Raw genomic sequence first — 20,437 nt, 5'->3', positions numbered from 1 at the left:
ATGAGGAATCCACTTATGCTCAGAAATGTCCCAGTCTGGAAAATCACCTAATCGCTGGTTAAGTAAAATTACAGAATTCCAGACTGGACTGTAAATCCCACATAAACTCCTAAAGCAATTTTACCCATTTGTATATTTGCCTCACATCTGATCTAGCCATACTGATAACTGTAGCAGTGGATCCAGCATCCTTACTGCCAAGTTACTTTCATTCAGGAACACACACACACACAAAAACCCAAACAAACATATTTCCATATTTTCCTTTTGCATAATGCATAGGGGAAAGAATATTCTTGCCAGAAGTGTAAAACCTGGCATTAGGTATTCTGAACATCACTTTGTAAGGCTATTCTAGGCAAGAAAGTCACTGAAACCTAGTAAAAATTGCATTCCTGGAGTTTCTAAATACAGATGTAACAACAAACTGGCTACATAGCCGAGTATTTGGGAGAATGCTGCAGTAACAATCTCAAAGACAGCTGGAAAGAGTTCATGGCAATTACCAAGAGTCACGGGAGTGGAAGGGAGAGAGAGGGGCAATTTAATTATTTTTACCTTTATATACAATTCACTACGAATGAACTAGACAAGTCAATTAAAAATTATGCATAACAGCTTTTTTCATAGATGTATACATGGAGATTTCATTATGGAAAAGGCAGCTATTCTGCAATGCCTGTTGAAACTGGTTAAACAAAATGCGTATATACATAAATGGTGGTATACATGGTGGCAAATGGTATCACATGTAGTTAGTGAGCAGTCCTAGTGGTGTCTCTCAAGGCTCAGTGTTAGGGCCAGTGTTGTTTACTCCCCTCACTGATGATCTGGATGAGGGGATTGAGTGCACCCTCAGTAAATTTGCAGACAACACCAAATTTGCTGGGACTGTTGATCTGCTGAAGGACAGGAAGGCTCTGCAGAGTGATCTGGACAGGCTGGATCAATGGGCTGTGGCCAATGGTATGAGGTTCAAGAGGGCAAAGTGCCAGGTCCTGCATTTGGGCCACATAATCCCATGCAACACTACAGACTTGGGGAAGAGTGGCTGGAAAGCTGCTTAGTGGTATAGGACCTGGGGGTGCTGATTGACAGCAACTGAACATGAGCCAGCTTGTGCCCAGGCAGCCAAGAAGGCCAGCAGCATCCTGGCCTGTATCAGGAACAGTGTGGCCAGCAGGGCCAGGGAAGTGATCATCCCCCTGGACTTGGACTGGCGAGGCTGCACCTTGAATCCTGTGTTCCGTTCTGGGCCCCTCACTTCAAGAAACACATTGAGGTGCTACAGCGGGCTCCAGAGAAGGGCAACAAAGCTGGTAGAGCATCTGGAGAGTGAGTCTTATAAGGACCGGCTGAGGGACCTGGGGTTGTTTAGTCTGAAGAGAAGGCTCAGGGAGGACCTTATCACCCACTACCTGAAAGGAGGTTGTAGTGAGGTGGGGGTTGGCCTCTTCCCCCAAATAACAAGTGATAGGACAAGAGGTAACAGCCTCAAGCTGCACCAGGGGAGGTTTAGATTAGATATTAGGAAAAACTTCTTCACAGAGAGGGTGATCAGGTATTGGAACAGGCTGCCCAGGGAAGTGGCAAAAGTGTTCAAAAACCATGTAGATGAGGCCCTCAGTGACATGGTTTAGTGGTGGTCTTCGCAGTCCCAGGGTAATGGTTGGACTTGATGATCTTAAAGGTCTTTTCCAACCTAGCTGATTCTACGATAAAAGAGCTTTTTGTTTGGCTGGGGGGTTCTGGGAGGGAGGGAGTTGTTTGCTTTGATTTCTGGTTTTTAGGTTTGGGCATTTTTTAACATCATCAAGCAAACTGTTCTCACAGAACACAGACCTAGGGGATCCATATGCTTAATCCTGGAGGAAACTCCATCATATAATCTTGTCTGTCTCAGTAAATGTCAAGCAAATTTACATTTGCAACTTATCTCTCTTTAAAGAGAACTTCCTAGCTTTGATGTTTTTAAGTACATGCAGAACTGCCTTTCTCTTTTACTGGGATGAATACTTTTTACTGGAGATGAATAGCTCCATAAACTCCTTTTAACCTCACATGTGCCATCAGGCAGTTATCACTTAAGTACACGCAAACTGTGGTGAGATTTTCACCTGTTTAGTCAGCCACACAGTAAGGTACCTTGAGCACTTTTGTCAGTATGCGTATACCCAGAAGGTATGAACTGTTCTCAGTGTCTGACTTCGCTACCATAACCTATTTTCTACATGAGTGTATATCTGAAATAGAATGACAACCGGGACTATTGCTGACACATTATCTTATGTGGGAAGCCTATTTATTCCCCAGGAGTACAAAGTTTCCCCAAGATCCATGATGGCTAACTGTTGAGTAATACCTGGGGCTGGAAGCATTAACTTAAGACCAAAAAAAAAGCCACCAAAACCAAACACCATTTTGCACACAACTTCAGTAATTTAGCTCACCTAGTGACAGCAAAGGGCTGCTATCACTCCTGTTCACATACCTTCTGTAAGTTTAATGCTTTATATATATATGTATATATATATATATAAGTAAATCCAAATCCAACTTTCTGCGGCTGCCCACAGCTTTCCAGTAAATTCACCTGTGTCACAAAGCCAAAATGGCAAAAAAAGAATGTGGCTCTATAAAGGCAGCAGTTACAAACAGGCTGCAGGCATGGAAATTTTACCAGGTAAATTTGTGTGGTAAACAGAAGGTACTCAATTGTGTGCCAGGGAAGGCAGCCACCAGACACAGGATGTGTGCAAAACACAGCCCAGTGACGACTGAGAGACCTTCACATAAAAGGTGACATAAGCATGTCCTAGTCTGTTTAACAAACAATTCACTCAGAATTACCAGTCAGAAGTCAGACACATAGGCAGATCCTAATGCTTCCCACAGACATTTTCTGTGACCCTTCAGCTGCACAATTCACAACCCCATGTATTTTATCAATTTGCAATTACCATCTGTATTTCTTGATCTGTGCTGGTCCATGTGTAAAAGCACAGTCTCTATGGAAATACTTTAAGGAAAAACAGAGGTGTAAAGAGCTTGGGGAAAATGTAGTGCGGATGTTTCAGGTTTTTTGTAACAGCTGCAGAGGGGGCCTAAGCTGTTTTACTATTTTATAATAAATAGAACAGTGAACAGTAATTTTACCAAGACAGGTAGAAACTGACTCAAGGATACAGGGTCATGTTCCAATAAATTCAAGTGGTATGGTCTCTCTCAGATGTATATGAAAAAAACATCTAGCGCCTCTATGTGAGAAAACAAAGCTAAAGAGAGGCCAGTTAGCAATATTAAAGATATGTTCCATTCATTCTGTGACCAGCAGAGCTAGGCTGGGAAGACTTCAGACACCTCTTACTGAGAAAATGCTAGATCAAGTGTTATAGAAGTGAAAATACTTAAAAACTGGTCCTGCTTGTGAGAATACATATTAAGAAAAAGCCAACAGCAAAACAAACCAAAGTAAATGGGATAAAAATTGTTAAATAAAAGTTAAGTCGAGAGCAAAAAAAGAACAGGAAAGAAAGCAGAAAAAAAAAGGAAAAAGAATCAAATGAAGCAATCAATCACGCACAAGTATCTTTATCTAGACCTTTTCCATGCAGAGAAGGTAGAGTTCAGCCTACTTCCTATTCTTTTTTTGTTCTGTTAAGCTACAAAAACCAGAGCAAAAAAGAAAGAACATTTTATCTTTTCTTTGCAAAGTAAAAACAAAAAAACCCACAGCACTGAATTTTTTGACCGTTCTATTGCAGAGATTCAAAGCTGGAGTCTCACCTGTATGACAAATTAAACCAGAACTATTAAGTGGAAGTCATCACATCAGCCAGTCAGCAGCAACAGAATAATAGAATAGTTAGGGTTGGAAAGGACCTCAAGATCATCTAGTTCCAACCCCCCTGCCATGGACAGGGACACCTCACACTAAACCATCCCACACAAGGCTTCATCCAACCTGGCCTTGAACACTGCCAGGGATGGAGCACTCACAACCTCCCTGGGCAACCCATTCCAGTGACTCACCACCCTAACAGGAAAGAATTTCCTCCTTATATCCAATCTAAACTTCCCCTGTTTAAGTTTTAACCCGTTACCCTTTGTCCTGTCACTACAGTCCCTGACAAAGAGTCCCTCCCCAGCATTCCTATAGGCCCCCTTCAGATACTGGAAGGCTGCTATGAGGTCTCCACGCAGCCTTCTCTTCTCCAGGCTGAACAGCCCCAACTTCCTCAGCCTGTCTTCATATGGGAGGTGCTCCAGTCCCCTGAGCACTGAGGACTTACTCTGCCCAAACAAGAGTTGATTGTCTTTAGTTGACATTTTAAAATTATCTTTTCCTAGCTTATGGTGGACTCTGGGTTAAGATTAAAATGTATAAAAACATGTGTGGCTTATGGCTATTCATAAGTTTACAAACGTAACCCAAACTCTGAAAAGTAATTAGCCTTTCAGATTTAGAAGGTAACTTATTTGAAATGACAGCCCATGAGTTAAAGCATTAGGTCAAAAGTAAGCATATCTTCCAGTTACAAGTGTTAAAGCTTTAAACTACTGTGGTTTTCCAAAGAATTCATTGAAGTTATTAGTGCCAAGTAGCACAGAACTGAGTAGTAAATATCTGGAGTCTTTTATCTGTACTAGATCTCCACAAGAAACCAGATGCTTGCTATGCTAGAACCAGCTTCTAGCAAGTTGTTTGGGGCTTTTTTAACCAAACAATTAAAAACTACATTTCATTAAAATAAATGCTAGGACTACCTACTTTTCCTTAAAAGGAACCACTGCACTCACACATAGTAGCAGGCAGAATTGTTTTCAAAATCTCTCACAAAGGTGATCCACTGACCCATATTAATAAGAAAATAAACACAACCTCTTGTACTGAGGAAATTCTGAAGATCCACAGTCAGGTTCATATTTCTGCTATTCTCCTGACAAAAGTAAGCCTGAAGTGCAGTAAAGGAGCGTTACCAACGGGTTTTCTTGAGGAAGGAGTTTGTCACGCAGACCTTGTTACGCTCCAGAAGCTACCTGAGAACAAAGCAATCTTGCCCTCCTGGGCTGCAGAAAGCTGATAGCTATCAAAACCATGCAAGAAGAGATTTGTGTATCTTCCCGCTCCTAACTTTTGCCAGCCAGTGAACATGTGAAATTGCTCTACGCACCAAAGACTGTATACCCAAAAGATGTGCATTTCCTCCTTTCTTAGCTTCCCCTCTCTCACAGCAGAGTCACATAAAACACCTTTGGCATTACGCTGCCTCCCAGCTCACAAAAACTGACTCTAACTATCCTCAGCATCAGTCACATTCCTGACCTCCAAGAAAGAATATCAGGCTTCTCAAAGGACTAAATAAACTGTTTTTATAGCATGCACTCAGGACTAAAAAAACATAAATTAATTTTAATAAAGGCTCTTTCTTCAGGCAGGGGCCTGGTAAGAACTGAAGGCTCATTCTAGTTATAAATGGTGATAGCTCCCTCACTGGTATTTGCTTGTATTTGTCAATGAATCTGTAAGCTGTATGTTCTCAAAAGTTAAATGATTTTTAGTTTAGTTTTTACCTCTTTAATTTTGCTGACTGGATAACATTTGAGAGGTCTCTTTAGTCTACGTGCACCCATCCTCAGCAGATTTCGTTTCCCATGTTTGTAAGAAGCTATAATTGACTAATGCCGTAAAAGCGGAAAAAAAAAAGCATAAAATAATACAGAACTTAGGAAAATAAAAAGTGAAATAAAAGTATGAATTTTCAAAAGTTACTCTAAAGATGCTTCTATGTGATCAGATGCTCAACTAGGCACCCAGGCCATCACACCAAATGACCTTCTGTCTTTGACAGCACCCCAAACTTCCCTAATTACACACTCCCTCCTTGCAATTACTACAGACTCCCTGCTGACCTTCTAACCTCCCTTTGCCATTTGCACCCCTGAACCTAGGGCATGCTCTGAAATATAACACAACAAAACTGCATACAGGGTGTCAGGAGCCATTAAGCAATGCTCTGTGGGTACTCTGGGTTATACTTGCTCTTGGCACACTCAGAAAAAGGCTTAACTGAGAGTGAAAACAGAAAGCAGAGCATGGCGGGGAGAACACACTCAGCTTGAGAATGCAAAAAAAGAAAAGAAGGAACATGGGAAGCAGGCTTTGAAGGAAGGCAGTGGAGAGCTTGGGGATAGATGCCTACAGGATAGAATGAATGTAAGTACCTGGCTTAACTTCAGATCACCCAGGCATATCTTTGAAGTAACTTTTTAATTCCACTATCAAACTCCCTATACCTTTTTATCTAAGTCCAAGTCCTTTTTTTTCCTCCCTAGCTTTTACAGCATTGGTCTACTGCAACTGCTCTATATATCCAAAGCTGGAAGGTAAAATTATACCTAACAGTTGAAAGCAATCTCTTGTATTTTAATTTCTGTATGTCACGCTCAAGTCCAGCACTGAGGAAAATGGATCCTACAAAGAGAAGGGATCTTACTTAAAAAAAAAAATAAATAAATTACAGGGCTACTAAGTCACTAGTATGGTTTCTGCTGTCTCACTCACAGTAAATAGTATCCTACCTCAGCAACAGTCACACTTCATTCTTTGTGTGTATTCATGAGGCATGGTGCTGTTCAATAAAAGAGCAGTAACTCAAGAGCTTATTTTTGCAGGTACATTTGTTGTATGCACAAAACTACGGAATCCTTAAAACCTTGAGAAAAAGAATCTTTTTCTATTTTTTGAGGGTAGTCCCGCCTGAAGAGGGGAATGCATTCAGCGAGGACAAGATCTCTCAGGAAAATCCCACTAGTTCTCCATCTCCTTCCTTTCACATCCATTCTTCCCTCAACTCAAAAAAACGCTGTCCCCTGGCAGTCACATGAGGTGTATAACATTTACTTTGAATCCATAGGATGACAAAGAACATTACTCTGAAGGCTCTGAACCAGGCTGGAGGATATGCTGTGCAGATACAGGCAACCAGCTGGCTACGACTGCCACATCATCTCCCCACAATCCCTCCCTGGGGAACCATAAGCATGTCCCACAAAAAAAATTACCCAGTACCCATGCAGGGCTCTGCTTCCTCTTCCAAAAACCTCACCAGCCTCATTAATGAGAGGTAAGCAGCCACAACACTGGGTATGCTACATGCCCTCCACAAAGTTGCGTCTGCCTGGGCAGAAAGTCAAATGAGCAGTGAAGGTCCCAAGCGCCCAGGGACAGCAAGGTCTTGGCTGGTGGCTCAGACTAGGCTCTCTGTCAGCCACACAATGACTAAGGACATCAAGTCCAGCTGGAAGTGGCAGTGGAAGTCCACAAGGCTCATCTAGAGGAGGCAAAAGGCACTCGGGGATTTCCAAATGGACACGTACGGGATGCGGACTGTAATGTACCGACAAAGGAGAGAGAGAGACACAAGAGAAGTGAGACATTCCAACTGCTATAAAGAAGAAGGCGGTCTTGTACTGAAGAGTTTGAGCATATATGATTCAAGTAATGAAAAGTGATTGCTTGCAGAGAGCAGTGCTCTTTACAGAATAAACGTGAGAAGTTTTAAAATCTTCTCTTTTGGTAACTTTTTTCGCCTGTTTTAATTCTGTCTCTCCATATGTGCTGAAAATAATTTCTCTGAAAAACGTGTACCTACTGCACTCAAAAGTTGTTTCAACTACCTGTTATTTAGCAGTTCTCAGACTCTTCAGCACATTGAGAGCATGCCATGGTATATGACCTTCTACTAGGCAAAAAAAAACAAAACAACCACCCAACCACCACATATTTGTGATTCCCCTTCTTTCCTACTCCCTCTGTGAATGCAACATATCGGGGTGTTCGGGAGGTTGTGAGTGCTCCATCCCTGGCAGTGCTCAAGGCCAGGTTGGATAAAGCCTTGGGTGGGATGGTTTAGTGTGAGGTGTTCCTGCCTATGGCAGGGGGGTTGGAACTAGATGATCTTGAGGTCCTTTCCAACCCTAACTATTCTATGATTCTATGATTCTATTCTAATTAGGTTTTGGATAATGCAGACAAGAGCCAAATGACAGCTCTGTCTGTATAGCAAAGTGCCTACACAAAACTGTGATGAACACAGAATTACTGTTTTCCAATGCTTGCTCCTCCAATAATTTCCAAGAACTAGCCCAAGCCTACAGACCTCAACCCAAATATAAGGTGGCATATATCCAAATACCCAAGAATAAGCACAAGACAACAGTGGTGTCTCTCACAAGTACCAAATACTTCTGATCCTCTTTTCCACCATGTGCATCACTTTCTTTTAATACACATTACACCCTCCTGCACACATCCAGCCAACTCCATTCTATTTCCTATACGCTACTAGAAAGAGACTAGAATGCAAAGTTGCATTCTTTCCACTTCCCAAAAATAAAGTCTTACACCTTTACTTTTCTGTGTGACTGCAAGAAACTTGGAACAACCTCAATGTAAATTCACAGTAATATTTACAGCACCATATTTTTACAGTATGCATGTCACACATGCTCATTCTCAGCATGTCAACAGTGATGCGGTAAAGCAGTAGGTATTAGTCTTCTTGGTCCTACACACAAAACTGTAAGATTTAGCAACACAGTACAACTGTCCTGTGCTACTAACAGTTGTGTGCTACTATTTCTCCATTATAACTTCGGAAGAATGCTACATAAGAATGCTATCAAGGGAGAAGTAAAGAATGTATACTGATGCAGTTTTGATTTGTTTGATAAATTCAGTTCTTCAGAAGCATTTTACAGATACACTCCCACTTAAGTTGGTAGGAAGCTTCCCATTCACTTTTAACAGAAACGTGATTAGAGAGCACCACTACACACTAATACACAATACTACACAACACACCTCTACAGCACTGCTGAAAGCAGAGGAAGAAAAATACCAACACTAGTTCTTCTCTCACCATTTTAAGCCCCATTATTCCTCGCTCATAACCACACAGTATCTATAAAGCCACAAACACATAACTGATGCTGACTAACGGCATCATTTTATCTAAACAATAGTTTACTGTGTTTCTGAAGCATGTTTTTTCCTCTGCTCTCATGCTCTTGGTGTCAGGAGTTACATCAACCAATTCTATTACAGGCCAGCAACAGATCCTTTGAAAGCAGCATTTGTATATCCCACCAAAAAGTATCATCATGACAGCAAACTGCTGATGCCAAGATATTTTATGACCAACTACTTGGAGCGATGCCCGAGAATTTCTAGCTCAGCTCTGTGGCAAAGGCATCCCACTACATTTCTTTCAGGAAGAGAATATGAATGGAGACACGAGGCAGTAACCAACATGCTTACCAAGCCACCACAGATGCTGAAGACAGCCATGTGCGTCTCCTGCGCATTGACATGCCCACGGTAGAAACAGTGGCGCAAATCAGGCGAGGACTGCTTCTGCGGGGCCCCTACGTGCACCACAGTGTACTGAGCAGCAACAAAGCCTGCATCGGCACTCAGGTTGAGCTGGAAGACCTGCCCGTATGCACTGAGCTGGTAATGAGTTCGGAAAGCAACGGGCTCCAGCGGCGCCTCCAAGCTCCTTTTTCTCCTGCTGAAGTGATGCGTGTGAGGGAAAACTTCTCCAAACTCATTCACTCGGACAGGTGTGACGATTTCATAGGAGGAGAGCTGCTTCACCAAGGTCTCTGCAACAGAGAGCAAGCGGCTCAGCCTTGTGCATCAGCACGCCAGGAAGCTCCGCACGGCTCCCGGCGCTGCACTAGCCGGGGGTGCAGTGACAGGAGCGGGCAGCGAGGGCTGCCTCCAGCACACCCAGCCACGGCCCGCTTCAGCCGCCCCGGCCCTGCCACCCCCACCGCCCGCCCCGCTTCCCACCCTGCGAGGAAACGCTCCCTCCTGCCCGCCCGCGGCGGCTGCCCCGCGGGGCACAGCGCCTACCGCAGGGCCAAGACCCCCGGGGCAGTCGCCGCCTTTGTTGCCGCTTGTTTACCTTGTCCCGGGTGGAAGCGGACCCCCCGAGCCTCCGCGACGAGCGGGCACAGGAGGCACAGCAGACCCGCCAGCCACCTCGCCACACGCATGGCTCGCTCCGCGGCGGGCGTGCCCGCAGCGCCCCCGGGCCGCTGCCTCAGCAGCCGCCGGCCGCCCGGGCAGGCTCCGCATCGCGCGGCTCCTCCATGCTCCCCACCTCACCGTCCCGCTGCCTCCGCGCTCCCCTGCGCCCGGCCCCGCGCCCCCAGCTCGCTCTCCGCCGCCGAGGTGGGCGGCCCTTCCCGCCCCTCCCTCCGCCCCCCTCGCCCCTGCCCCGCCGCGGGCGGGAGGCGAGAAGGTGCCCGGCTGCCCTCAGGAGGGGACCATCCCCGCACCCGCGCTTCAGAGCGGGCCCCGGCGGCCGGCCCGCCCCGGGGCCGGACCTGGCCAATGGCGGAGGGCAGCCCCGGTGCGCCGCCTCTCCCCCGCTCACCGCCCGCCCGGGCCGGGCCCACAGCAGCGGCGGAGCCGGCGGGAGGAGGCTGGGGGCTCCGGCGCCTCGTCGCGCTGGCTGTCACCCCTTGTCTGGCGGTGGAGCTCGAGGGAGGTGTCATTTAGGAGAAAAACCGGACTTTCGAGAAGCCTGGCGATGCCGAGCTCGCCCTGAGGAGCGCAAAGGCAGAGCTGCGAGGTCCGGCGGTGTCCCCTCGCCCACAGGCACCCGCCGGGCACTGTCCGCTGCAGGTGGGCTCCAGGATGAAGGCGCTTCCACGCACAGCTTCGCAGGAAGGAGATCTCAAGGCCGGGTCTGACACCATGGTGGCGACAGACCGGACTTGTTTTGTTTGAACACGGGGTCCTCCACTAGGTTGTTCTGTCCGGGCAAAGTCTCCGTAGAACTGCTTGTAGCAGCACTTGGGGAGCCATGCATCCCATACATAAAGCCTGTGGATTATCAGCCTTAGGTAACACAGGTTGTTAGGAGGCCGTGCTCTGACAGGTGCTGAACACACTGCTTTCTAGGAAAAGTAAGGAGTCCTGGAATGTGCTTTAATGAAATGTAATTTTCAGTTGTTTGGTCCTCAAATCTAGTTCTTATAGCTTAAATAAACCTACATTGAATCACCATAGAATGGTCTGGGTTGGAAGGGACCTTAAGATGTTTTAAGTGTTCAAGGCCAGGTTGGACAGGGCTTTGAGCAACCCAATCTAGTGGAAGGTATCCCTGACCATGACAAGGGGCTTTTGTCTTAAGGCTGTTTCATCATCTGACTTACCTGTTATTTTAGGAATCTCGTGAGATAGAAACAAATGGAAGAAAACATGTTTTCTTCTCCTGAAATGAGGGAATGAGCTGATCAGGCTTTGAATGAAGGTGACTAGTTTTGGAAGAACCTTCACTGCTAGAGCAAAGTCCGATATTCTCTGTCAGTGTTCAGGATTGTGGAAAAGATATCTGGATTGTTCCAAAGTCTAGTGGTATGCATCATAATCTTGAGAATATTAAATCTTCTAGGGAATACTGAGTTGTCTTCTTGAATACTCTGAAGACGACAGCTCTCAGATGCATATTAAACTCTTTTCTCTATGTGGGTCACAGATAAGCACTGTTATATGTCATGAAACAAGTATTTGAGATCTGAAGGCTTCTGCAAAGTGAGAACAAACGAAAATCCTATGTTTCCAAATACCATGAATATCAAAGTAATCCAACAAGAAGCAGGAATTCCAAACTATTTCTTTTAAACTGCCTACACTGGAGAATACTGACCATGACATGTAAACAAAACTCCAGTTCTCAGCATTGGGTGATGAGAAAGACAGGAGGTGGGTGGAGAGAGCTTTATCCTCACCATCACAGAAACATGAAGATACAGTATCCCAAGATGTCAGTATCCCAGTTGCAGAAAACTAACCCCTGGGGTACTCACATAGTGGTAGAGCAAAGTTTAACGATGAATGCTTTCATTTTACTAACTGTAGTAAAATGCGTGAATAATGGGAAGAAATTAAAGGAGCAATTGTTGCGCATGCCTGAGATTTCTCCAGCGAATCAGAATTAGCCCCTTTTTGAATCTCACTTGTTGAAACAGTAATCAGAGTGCAGCAAGTTACCTCCTTCCTTAGTCAACTGAAAAGGCTTGTCAGTGATTATGTAAATGGGCACTAGTTCATTAAGCATAAGCAAACACCAACTGATTAAGATGTGATGTTTCACTTATGATTTGCAAAATTATTTTTCAAATAAGTCAGCAGAAGCGTTAAGCATTGGGAAAGTCAGAGTTCAGTGTTCCAACTTCAAGCACAAAGCTTCATGGTAGCCCACTTCAAAGCAAGTATCAGCAGATGACTCAATTTTTTAACAATTTGTGTATACATTTATGTATGTATTTCCAATATTTTAGAAAAGGCAACATTTACTTCCAATTTTGAATATTTTCGAAACAATAAGATCACTTTTCTTAAATCTGATTTTAATGGGCTTAACTTTCCCTGTATTCTCCATTAGAATGGAACACCAGCTCTTCTGTAGTAAACGCTGATGGTCTAAAGATTAACTGTTTAGAGCAATTTAAAATTGACAACATTTATGTAAATTGCCAGTGTTGTTCCAGTAGCTCCCGGCAGTGTCATGGGGCTACTGCTCAAAACCCAGTGCCAACTGAGACAATTGTTTTTTCGAAGTTTCATCCTAAACAAAAAGTAAACTTACAAACATGAAGCTCATGATTCAAGCAATGTCAGGCATTCAAATCAAACAGCTTTTCATACTTAGCAGCAACTATGATTTCAGAAACCACTGAAGTAGAAGGTATTAGGGACACATCTGATTTTCAAATGCAAGATGGGTTAGCTGTGCAGGAGCAAAGGAGAATAACAAGGGGGTTTAGGCAGTCCTAGTAGTATTCACATTACCTGAACGGCTTTGGGCAATAACCTACGGTCATTCAACCTGACCTCTACCCATATGGCATCAGTTTGAATCTTGTGAGGAGTAAATATAACCCCGTATATCAAAGGAAGGGGTGTATTTCTGTTATGAAGAAACGTAAGTACACCAGAAAATTCAAAAAGGACGGAAATAGTATGTTTGCTACAACTTTAGGAGGTAGAAAGGCGGAGTTGGGCACAAGGTTGAAACTAAGCTGCAGAGTTATGGCAGCTGTTTAAAAGAGCAGAACTGCAAAAATACATAATGAAATACTAAAAATAAAATCTCTAATGAGGGGCTGAGCACTGGAACAGGGACACAGAGACACTGTGCAGTCTCCATCCTTGTAGATCAAAACCCAACTGGACAAGAAAGCCCTGAACAACCTGAACTGTCTTTGAAATTAGCTCTGTGTTGAGCAGGAGGTTGGCCTAGATGACCTGTAGAGGTTTCTTCCAGACCAGATTATTCTATTATTCTATTAAACAAAGAAAAAAAAGTTCCTGGAGGAAGTTAAAGAGATGAGGTGATGAGGAAGAAGAAAATAATTAGACCTACTGAAAGAACAGAGAGTGGGCAAAATCAGAAGAAACAGAAGAGGAAGAAAGGAAAACCAACTGGGAATATTTGATAAGATTTTTCAAGGCTAGAAGTTATAGAATGGTAAAGCTCCAGCTAAGGCAGCGGAACTGTGCTGGTTTACATCTGCAAATGCAGTCCTCAGTGATGTAATGGATTCTGACTTCATTAAATCTGCATTGACATTAAAGCTTGCTATTGAACAGTTTGCTTTCAAAATGCCTCCCACATTAGTGAAGTAAATCCATCTATTTACACTGTTTATTCTTTTCACTTATCTCTTTCAGCGGATATGTTTGGAATGAAGACTGTTGTGCCAATTACTTTGCAAGTGAATGAAATACAAGGGTATTCTGTGCTCCCTCAAACCAGTGCTCACTGAAGCCTTGCTCAGGGTTTCACTAGGATTGCATGGACAAACGGAATTGCAATTATGTCATGATTATTCAAATATTTGCATTGTACACTTAACATGCTGCAGTAGATAAGGCTTACCAGATAAAAGAGTAGGGTGTGTAAAAATGCACATTGAGTAGTTAATGAATTTCTTCCTTAGGTTCAGTATGACCTACCACAGATTAGCTATTAAATCCTTTAGCTTGGTTTTATCTCCATCTTTTTAAAGTGGTCTTTTATAAAGTGGTTTTGACTGAAAATCACAAAGCTGGGAACAATAACAGTATAAGAGTCAGTTGCTCAGAAAAGGCAAAGGCAACATTTAAGTAAGTGAACTTGTTATAAAAACCAGGATATTAACGAATTTTATTTGGAAAAGAAGACTATAGGAAGTATATATTTTTCTGCCTTTTATTTTATCTTGGCATTTTACTGTCTTGTGGAATACATTTTAAATCAATCCTTCAGGCTCTTTATTTACTGTTCTTGTCAGGACACAACCCACCTCACAAATCTGCCTGGTTCGCAGCCACTTATTCATCAGCTTGTCTGATGCTTATCCTGAGAAGTCCCAGAGGTTATATTTATACCATATATACACACATCATGGAGCCACCTGATGCCTGGCACGAGATCAAGAGCAGCTCGGGTCCCCACTGCTCAATTCTACTGTTGTGTGGAGCAGGCCCAGACGCTGAGCCTTGCAATGGGCCTGGCTCAAAGCCTATCCCATGGCCCATCCTATCTGTGCCCTGCCATGCCTCCTGCACAACTCCAGCTGCAGTCAGCTGCTGAAGCTGGGCTGTTGGAGGGAGATGGCTGGCTGGACCGCTGCATGCGGGTGAATCAGTACTCCCTGTGCAGTGGCAGCTGGGCTGTCCCTGCCTGCCCAGCCACTGCTACTGCAGGCAGCTTTACTTTTCTCATGAAACTTGGGGTCAGCAGCATCATCCATCAAAACACTATCACAGAGACTGCCTTTCAGCAAGGACTCTGGGCGTAGTCCAAATAAGTTAAAGCCGACACAGGATCAATGCTGTTTGCGCCATCCTCCCACCTAGCTCTCTCGTCCTTCACCTTACCCAGCAGCATCCTGCCTGGTCCTCTGCTCCCCTCCCAGATGCCTGTGCACCCAGCAGCCCAGCTGCAGCTCCAGGAGCTACTGGGGAGGAGAAAATCTACCCATGAAACCCCCACAGTACACAAGGGCAGCATGTATATTAGACTGAATTATAAGTGTATTGTCGCTGACATGAGTAAAATAGAAGCTAAATGATCATAGGGTCCAAATAAAAGGCATTTAAAATAAAATTATCATTGGTCAAGTATGAAGTAAAAAGAATGCACACAGCACAGGTCTAAGGTTTTCTTTAGTGTTGAGAGCTGGATGGGAAGGTCTATAAGCATTGGAGTAGTGTATGAAGGTGAAGGTGTGAGGACAGCAGGGATGCTGCGGGAGATGCTTGCAGGTGAGCCAGGAAGTTAAACCTGGCATGGCCACATCCAGCCCCGCTGGGTGGAGCTGCAGTGGACTGTCCCTTCAACCAGTCTGGTCACTCCAGGGGGAGCCCAGGAGCTCATCACTGTGTGCAGTGTGGATACTGAGGGGACCAGGGCACAGGGGGGCAATTCAAGATGATCCTGTAGGTCAACCCACACACCCACAGAAATTAAAGGGAGTGAAATCAATGAAATCATATAGAAAACAGTAGAAATCTGTAGGTGTTTTGAATCATATTGTAAACTGATTCAACAGTTTGAGGTAATAATCTTCTTAATTCTGAGGCTGATTCAAAAGCTCTTCTGAAAACAGACATGCTGTTTGTGGTTTTTTTCCTATGGTATGCATACATTTATGCTACTGCTTGTATTCACACTGTAATAGTTTTTGGACAATGCTGTCTTATTCTAGGCTTAATATCTGAGCATTTACTCTTCGTTAATCAAAGGTAACTGAAAGTTCATTACTTTTATATTATTTAACATGAAGACTTGTGCCAAGTTTTATCTGATGAAATACAGGCTTACATAGAGGCTGGAAGGCACTGCATACCATACCATGTAATTGGAACTTGCTTCCTTTAGTTCTTATTGAGATCGTGCGTTATCTTAGATATGAATAATTTTGCAGTATGTCTATAAAAACTAACTTACTGGCAAAAAGTACTACTTGCAAACAAGTAAATATATGCCAGGCAGTCATAGCTACTAATTTAAGAAGCTTATGGTTGATTATAATGATTTCTGTGTGTTATAAGAGAAGACAGGCATTTTAATATCATTACAAATCCCTTGGGAAGAAAAGCAAGGGGGATTGTGCCAGCTATAAGGTATTACACCCAGCGCTGTGCAAGCACCATGGACACACATAACAGGGCTCAGTGTCCTAGAACAGAAGCTGGCAAAGTGCTCTGTGCTTTCTACTAACCCTGGGGCGGGAATCCTGCTCTGAACTTCACCCTGTCTTTGGGCTCCATCAGCACAGTGCACCAGGCGAATTTCAGCCTTCAAGGGGAGACAAGCGTAGGTCCCCACATACCCTTAGAGAAGAGTGCGTAAGGAAAAAACACTCTGACCTGAGATGTACAAGTGAACCCATACGAATCATTCAGAAAAATAAGAATTACTGTACTGTGTAGACAAAGACATGTGCACTCTGCCAAAAAAGCAAGCTTTTTTTTTTTAAGTCACAAGCACACTGCAGCTGTTACTTTGGCTCAAGAGAAAGTATTCCCTACAGTAAAGAGACATAGGGCCCAATTCATCTCTCATATCAACCCTGTCAGTTATGCCAAGGATAATTCGGCTCACATAGCACTCTCCTAGCTACCAGCCTTTTCCAGAGTCCCACTCTGGGTAGTCCCCTAAAATTTGCCCACAAGAGAATATAAATTTAGCATTCGAAGACAAAAAACAAAGTCATAAAATGTGAGCATCAAATTGTTAACAGCAAGTGAATTGTTCCTAATTGTGATAAGTCAAATCTGTGCTTACCCAGTGGTACTCTGTGCCATTTAGGAATGCTTGCTCTAGCAGGAACTAAACTCCTCAAAACCAGAAATTTTTATTAAAATTTATGTTCATACGTGTGAGCTGCACAAAGACTGCAAGGATACAGAGGCATCTGAACTTCATTCACCGCACTAAGTGTGGCTCTATAGCATGATAAAGAAGATGGTTTAGAGCACAACACAGAACATCACAAGGCATCCTCATATCACAGTGTAGTGTTTCAGGGGAAATGTGAGCTGGTTTTGCACTATTTTCACTGTTCTCACATTATAGTCATATTATGCAAATGTGGGAACATCACACGTTCATGGATCTTTGTAGTATCTCACTGCACAAGATATTCTCATTCCTTATTAGAACACTGTTCATATATTAGAATTCCTAACTCTGACTATGCAATTGCTGAAGGCAAAAAGAGAGTGAAATTGTGTATGGCATTAACAGCCTATTCCTGGAGAGAGTGTATGCTTCATGTCTTGCAAGAAAACTTCTAGGGAAAGAGTTGCCAGCTCTCCGCCAGCTGATAATGACTTAATTCACATGCCAGAAGCTACCACCTTAATTCTGGGCTTTTCTCAAATACACAACTTTTTTAATCTTCCTTCATACACTGCTTTTCCCAGCTGGGAGGTTCACCAGGAAAATACCAAACTGACCATCAAGACAAAGGACGGGTGAGGGCTTCCATGGCAAAGCACAAGATGTATGTAAGGAGCTGTGTTTACTGCACTAGGCACAAATAAGATCAACATTCAAAGTTATGGGTGGAAAACCCATTTCAGTTATATTTTCAATCTGTTTTGGAATCCATTATTCGGTAAGGCCTTGAGATGGTGTTATGTCCATCTTTACTAAATCTGAAAGATTATCTCCTGATAGCCAGATTGTAAATGCTGACCTTGCAGAAAGCAGTGATGCCCTAACTGGACTAATTGATTACATCTTCAGGGAATAGAGAAAAATTCTCATTTTTATAAATAAATCCAAATTTAGTGGTTGATTTGGGCTGAATTTAATTTTAGATTTACAAAACTAGTGAAGGAGGAGAGTTGTTTTATCCCAGCCAGCAGTTACCGAATTCATCCGGGGGAAAAACCCGTGTTTAATCCTATTTCTTCCAAAGATTTCATCTTATATTTCCATGAACTGTTCAGTAGAGTAAGCTGAGCATGCTTTCTGGATGGTGTTCCATTGTATATTACATACTTTCCATATCTTTGGTGGAAAATCTGTTACAGTATAGCACTTAGATCAGCTTTCTGTTGCATGGTTTCATCTCAGGAAGGCGGCAACAGAAAATAAGCCACAAGATCATACATCATTCTTCTTGAGGTCTCTGAATTGGGTTTACTGGTCAGAATTTCTTTCCTTATCACTGGAGTAATTTCATATGCTTTATTTTTGGCAGCTTGAAAGAAATAGCTTGAACGTGGGAGCTTTCCCAGTTCTCTCTTTTACATTCAATGGTCAAGAACTTTGAGGGAAAAACCCCCTTAGATTTGGTCTGAACACAGGAACTAAAATAAGAAATTGGTTCAGGCAGTGAACAGAAAGGTAACAACTTTATATCGCACCATGCAGGTCCCAAAATGTGTGCCTTGAATATTTGTGATCCTGAACGGATTTGAAGAGAAGACTGCTGAATGGACAGGTCACCAAGTGTACTAAATTTGTAAGTTCTGGGAGTTTGATGTAGAAGTACAAGGATACTTCCATCAACACTTCAAAAACAGATTTGATAAGAGCTTACAATATTTTCCTGAGATGCCACTATTACACTTCATATAAGACTTATAAAGCCACTTCCAGCAAGGGAGGCATTTGGCTAAAACTGGTATTTAGAGGGAATGCATGCTTTCATTCCCTCTTCTTATAAACATTTCCATTTCCCTTCTTCTTCTAAACATTTCATTTCTAAAACCAGATAAATATAAAGCTTCTGTACTCAATGCATTTCTTACCAAAGAATGAGAAACCCCTAGTCCCACTGTAATTTTAACATTAGTCTCCCACACATGCATAATGATAAGCTTTTTTCATTACATTTCAAGACAATAATGAGCACTTCTATTCAATACTTACTAAAATTATAAGACTGCTCCTTAATCACAGAATTACCTAGAGGCCTGGGAGGGACTTCTATAGCATGTGGTCCTCTTACAGGGAAATGTAGACTTCCTCCTGAAAACTGCTGTTACAAAGCATGGAACTACAGAGAATTGTATATAGCAAGTTACCTGGAAACTAGCCATTCTTTAAGACTGTCCACATTAAATCAGTGCTCACAGGGACACATTACACGTGGCTGTGTGTTGTTTGCCTTTCTGTGAAACTGTTCAGGCAGAAATAGTAGTTACAGTGATTTCTGAATGCCTGGATGTTTATGTTTCCAGAAGAAACAGTCTACATCCTAGTTTATACATAATGAGATTTTATTATTACAATGTTGTGCCATCCTTCATGGCGTGGCATCTTCTTGCCAGTTAGCCCTATAGAAAACAAGTACAAAGTGAGTAAAAAAAAAAAAAAACAAAACTCTAAAGTAAATTTAGTATTTGGATTTGGTAGGGAACCCAACTCAATTATGAATAAGGAAAGCATTTTTAAATCCTGAGTCATCAGTTTCTGAATTCTTTAATTTGCAGTTGCAACACTTTGAGCTAGCTAAAATTAGCAGAATATTCCCAGGGAAACCCCTAGATTAAAATACAGGTTACAGAAATGGTTACAATCTTGTCACCAGTATGTGAAAACGTCAGCTGAATTCCAGCCCTATTCCCTAGAGCAGGTGGTAGTAGGAAATAATCTGATACAATGCTCCCGAGTCAGCAGGTGGGGGCATCAGTCAGGCTTTTCATAAAAAAAATAATCAGCCTCATCAGAAAGATTAACACTAGATACAGAAAAACACAATTCCTCCTTAACGTGCATTTTAGTGAGTCATTTCACAAATCATTTAACTAGTTATGGTGACTCAAAAATAAGTGAGGGCCCCATCCTAATTCAGAACGGTATGTCACTATACACATCAGTGTTGTTTGCTTACTTTCTTTAGGATTGTTTTTTAACACTCACTCTATGATTTGCTCTTTAAAATGAGTGTAAGATACTGTCAAACATCCATTACCCTGTGATCCTTCTTTCATCAGACTTGGTGGTTCTGTGTGTGCAGTCTGTGCCTGCGGATTTCTCTGCTCTCAGATTGTCACGGATGACCATGCTGGTTACGCTCTTCCTACATGCGTTGCTCTCCATGCATTGCAATAAGAAAATGTTACTTTAAAGTATGCAATCATATTTCTTTGATGAAGTAATGCCATGTGCTCTGCTCTTCTCCATTCCTGAACAACATTTTCATTTATAGAGTTTTATGATTTTTTCTCCTTTCTAGCAGTTCATTTGCTGAGATATATTCAGTACAGAGAAACAGACTTACAAAATGCAGTAGATGATAAAGCTGTAAGAGTTCCTTATGTATAATGCATTTTCTAAAACACCCAAACAAAAGAACAAAAAACCAACTTTGTTTTCAACAATGAAGTTCCTTTAAACTTCTATTTCTA

General features: G+C 42.8%; 1 protein-coding gene across 1 annotated transcript in view; it reads right to left on the bottom strand.

Annotated features, from left to right (window-relative positions):
- The window catches only part of ADAMTS20 (ADAM metallopeptidase with thrombospondin type 1 motif 20), a 91,324-nt gene extending 81,154 nt beyond the window's left edge, over window positions 1–10,170 (bottom strand). Inside the window, exons 1-2 of the mRNA XM_065691669.1 lie at window positions 9,975–10,170; window positions 9,323–9,669 (exon numbers count right to left, since the gene is read on the bottom strand). Coding sequence (XP_065547741.1) covers window positions 9,323–9,669; window positions 9,975–10,065 — 438 coding nt within the window. The 5' untranslated portion in view covers window positions 10,066–10,170. The remainder of the gene's footprint in view (window positions 1–9,322; window positions 9,670–9,974) is intronic.
- Window positions 10,171–20,437: the final 10,267 nt, after the last annotated feature.

This window comes from Lathamus discolor, chromosome 1, assembly GCF_037157495.1.
Source record: "Lathamus discolor isolate bLatDis1 chromosome 1, bLatDis1.hap1, whole genome shotgun sequence".
Taxonomy (NCBI): Eukaryota; Metazoa; Chordata; class Aves; order Psittaciformes; family Psittacidae; genus Lathamus; species Lathamus discolor.
The sequence above is the reverse complement of the archived record's forward strand: the minus strand, read 5'-3'. Positions and strand labels throughout refer to the sequence as shown.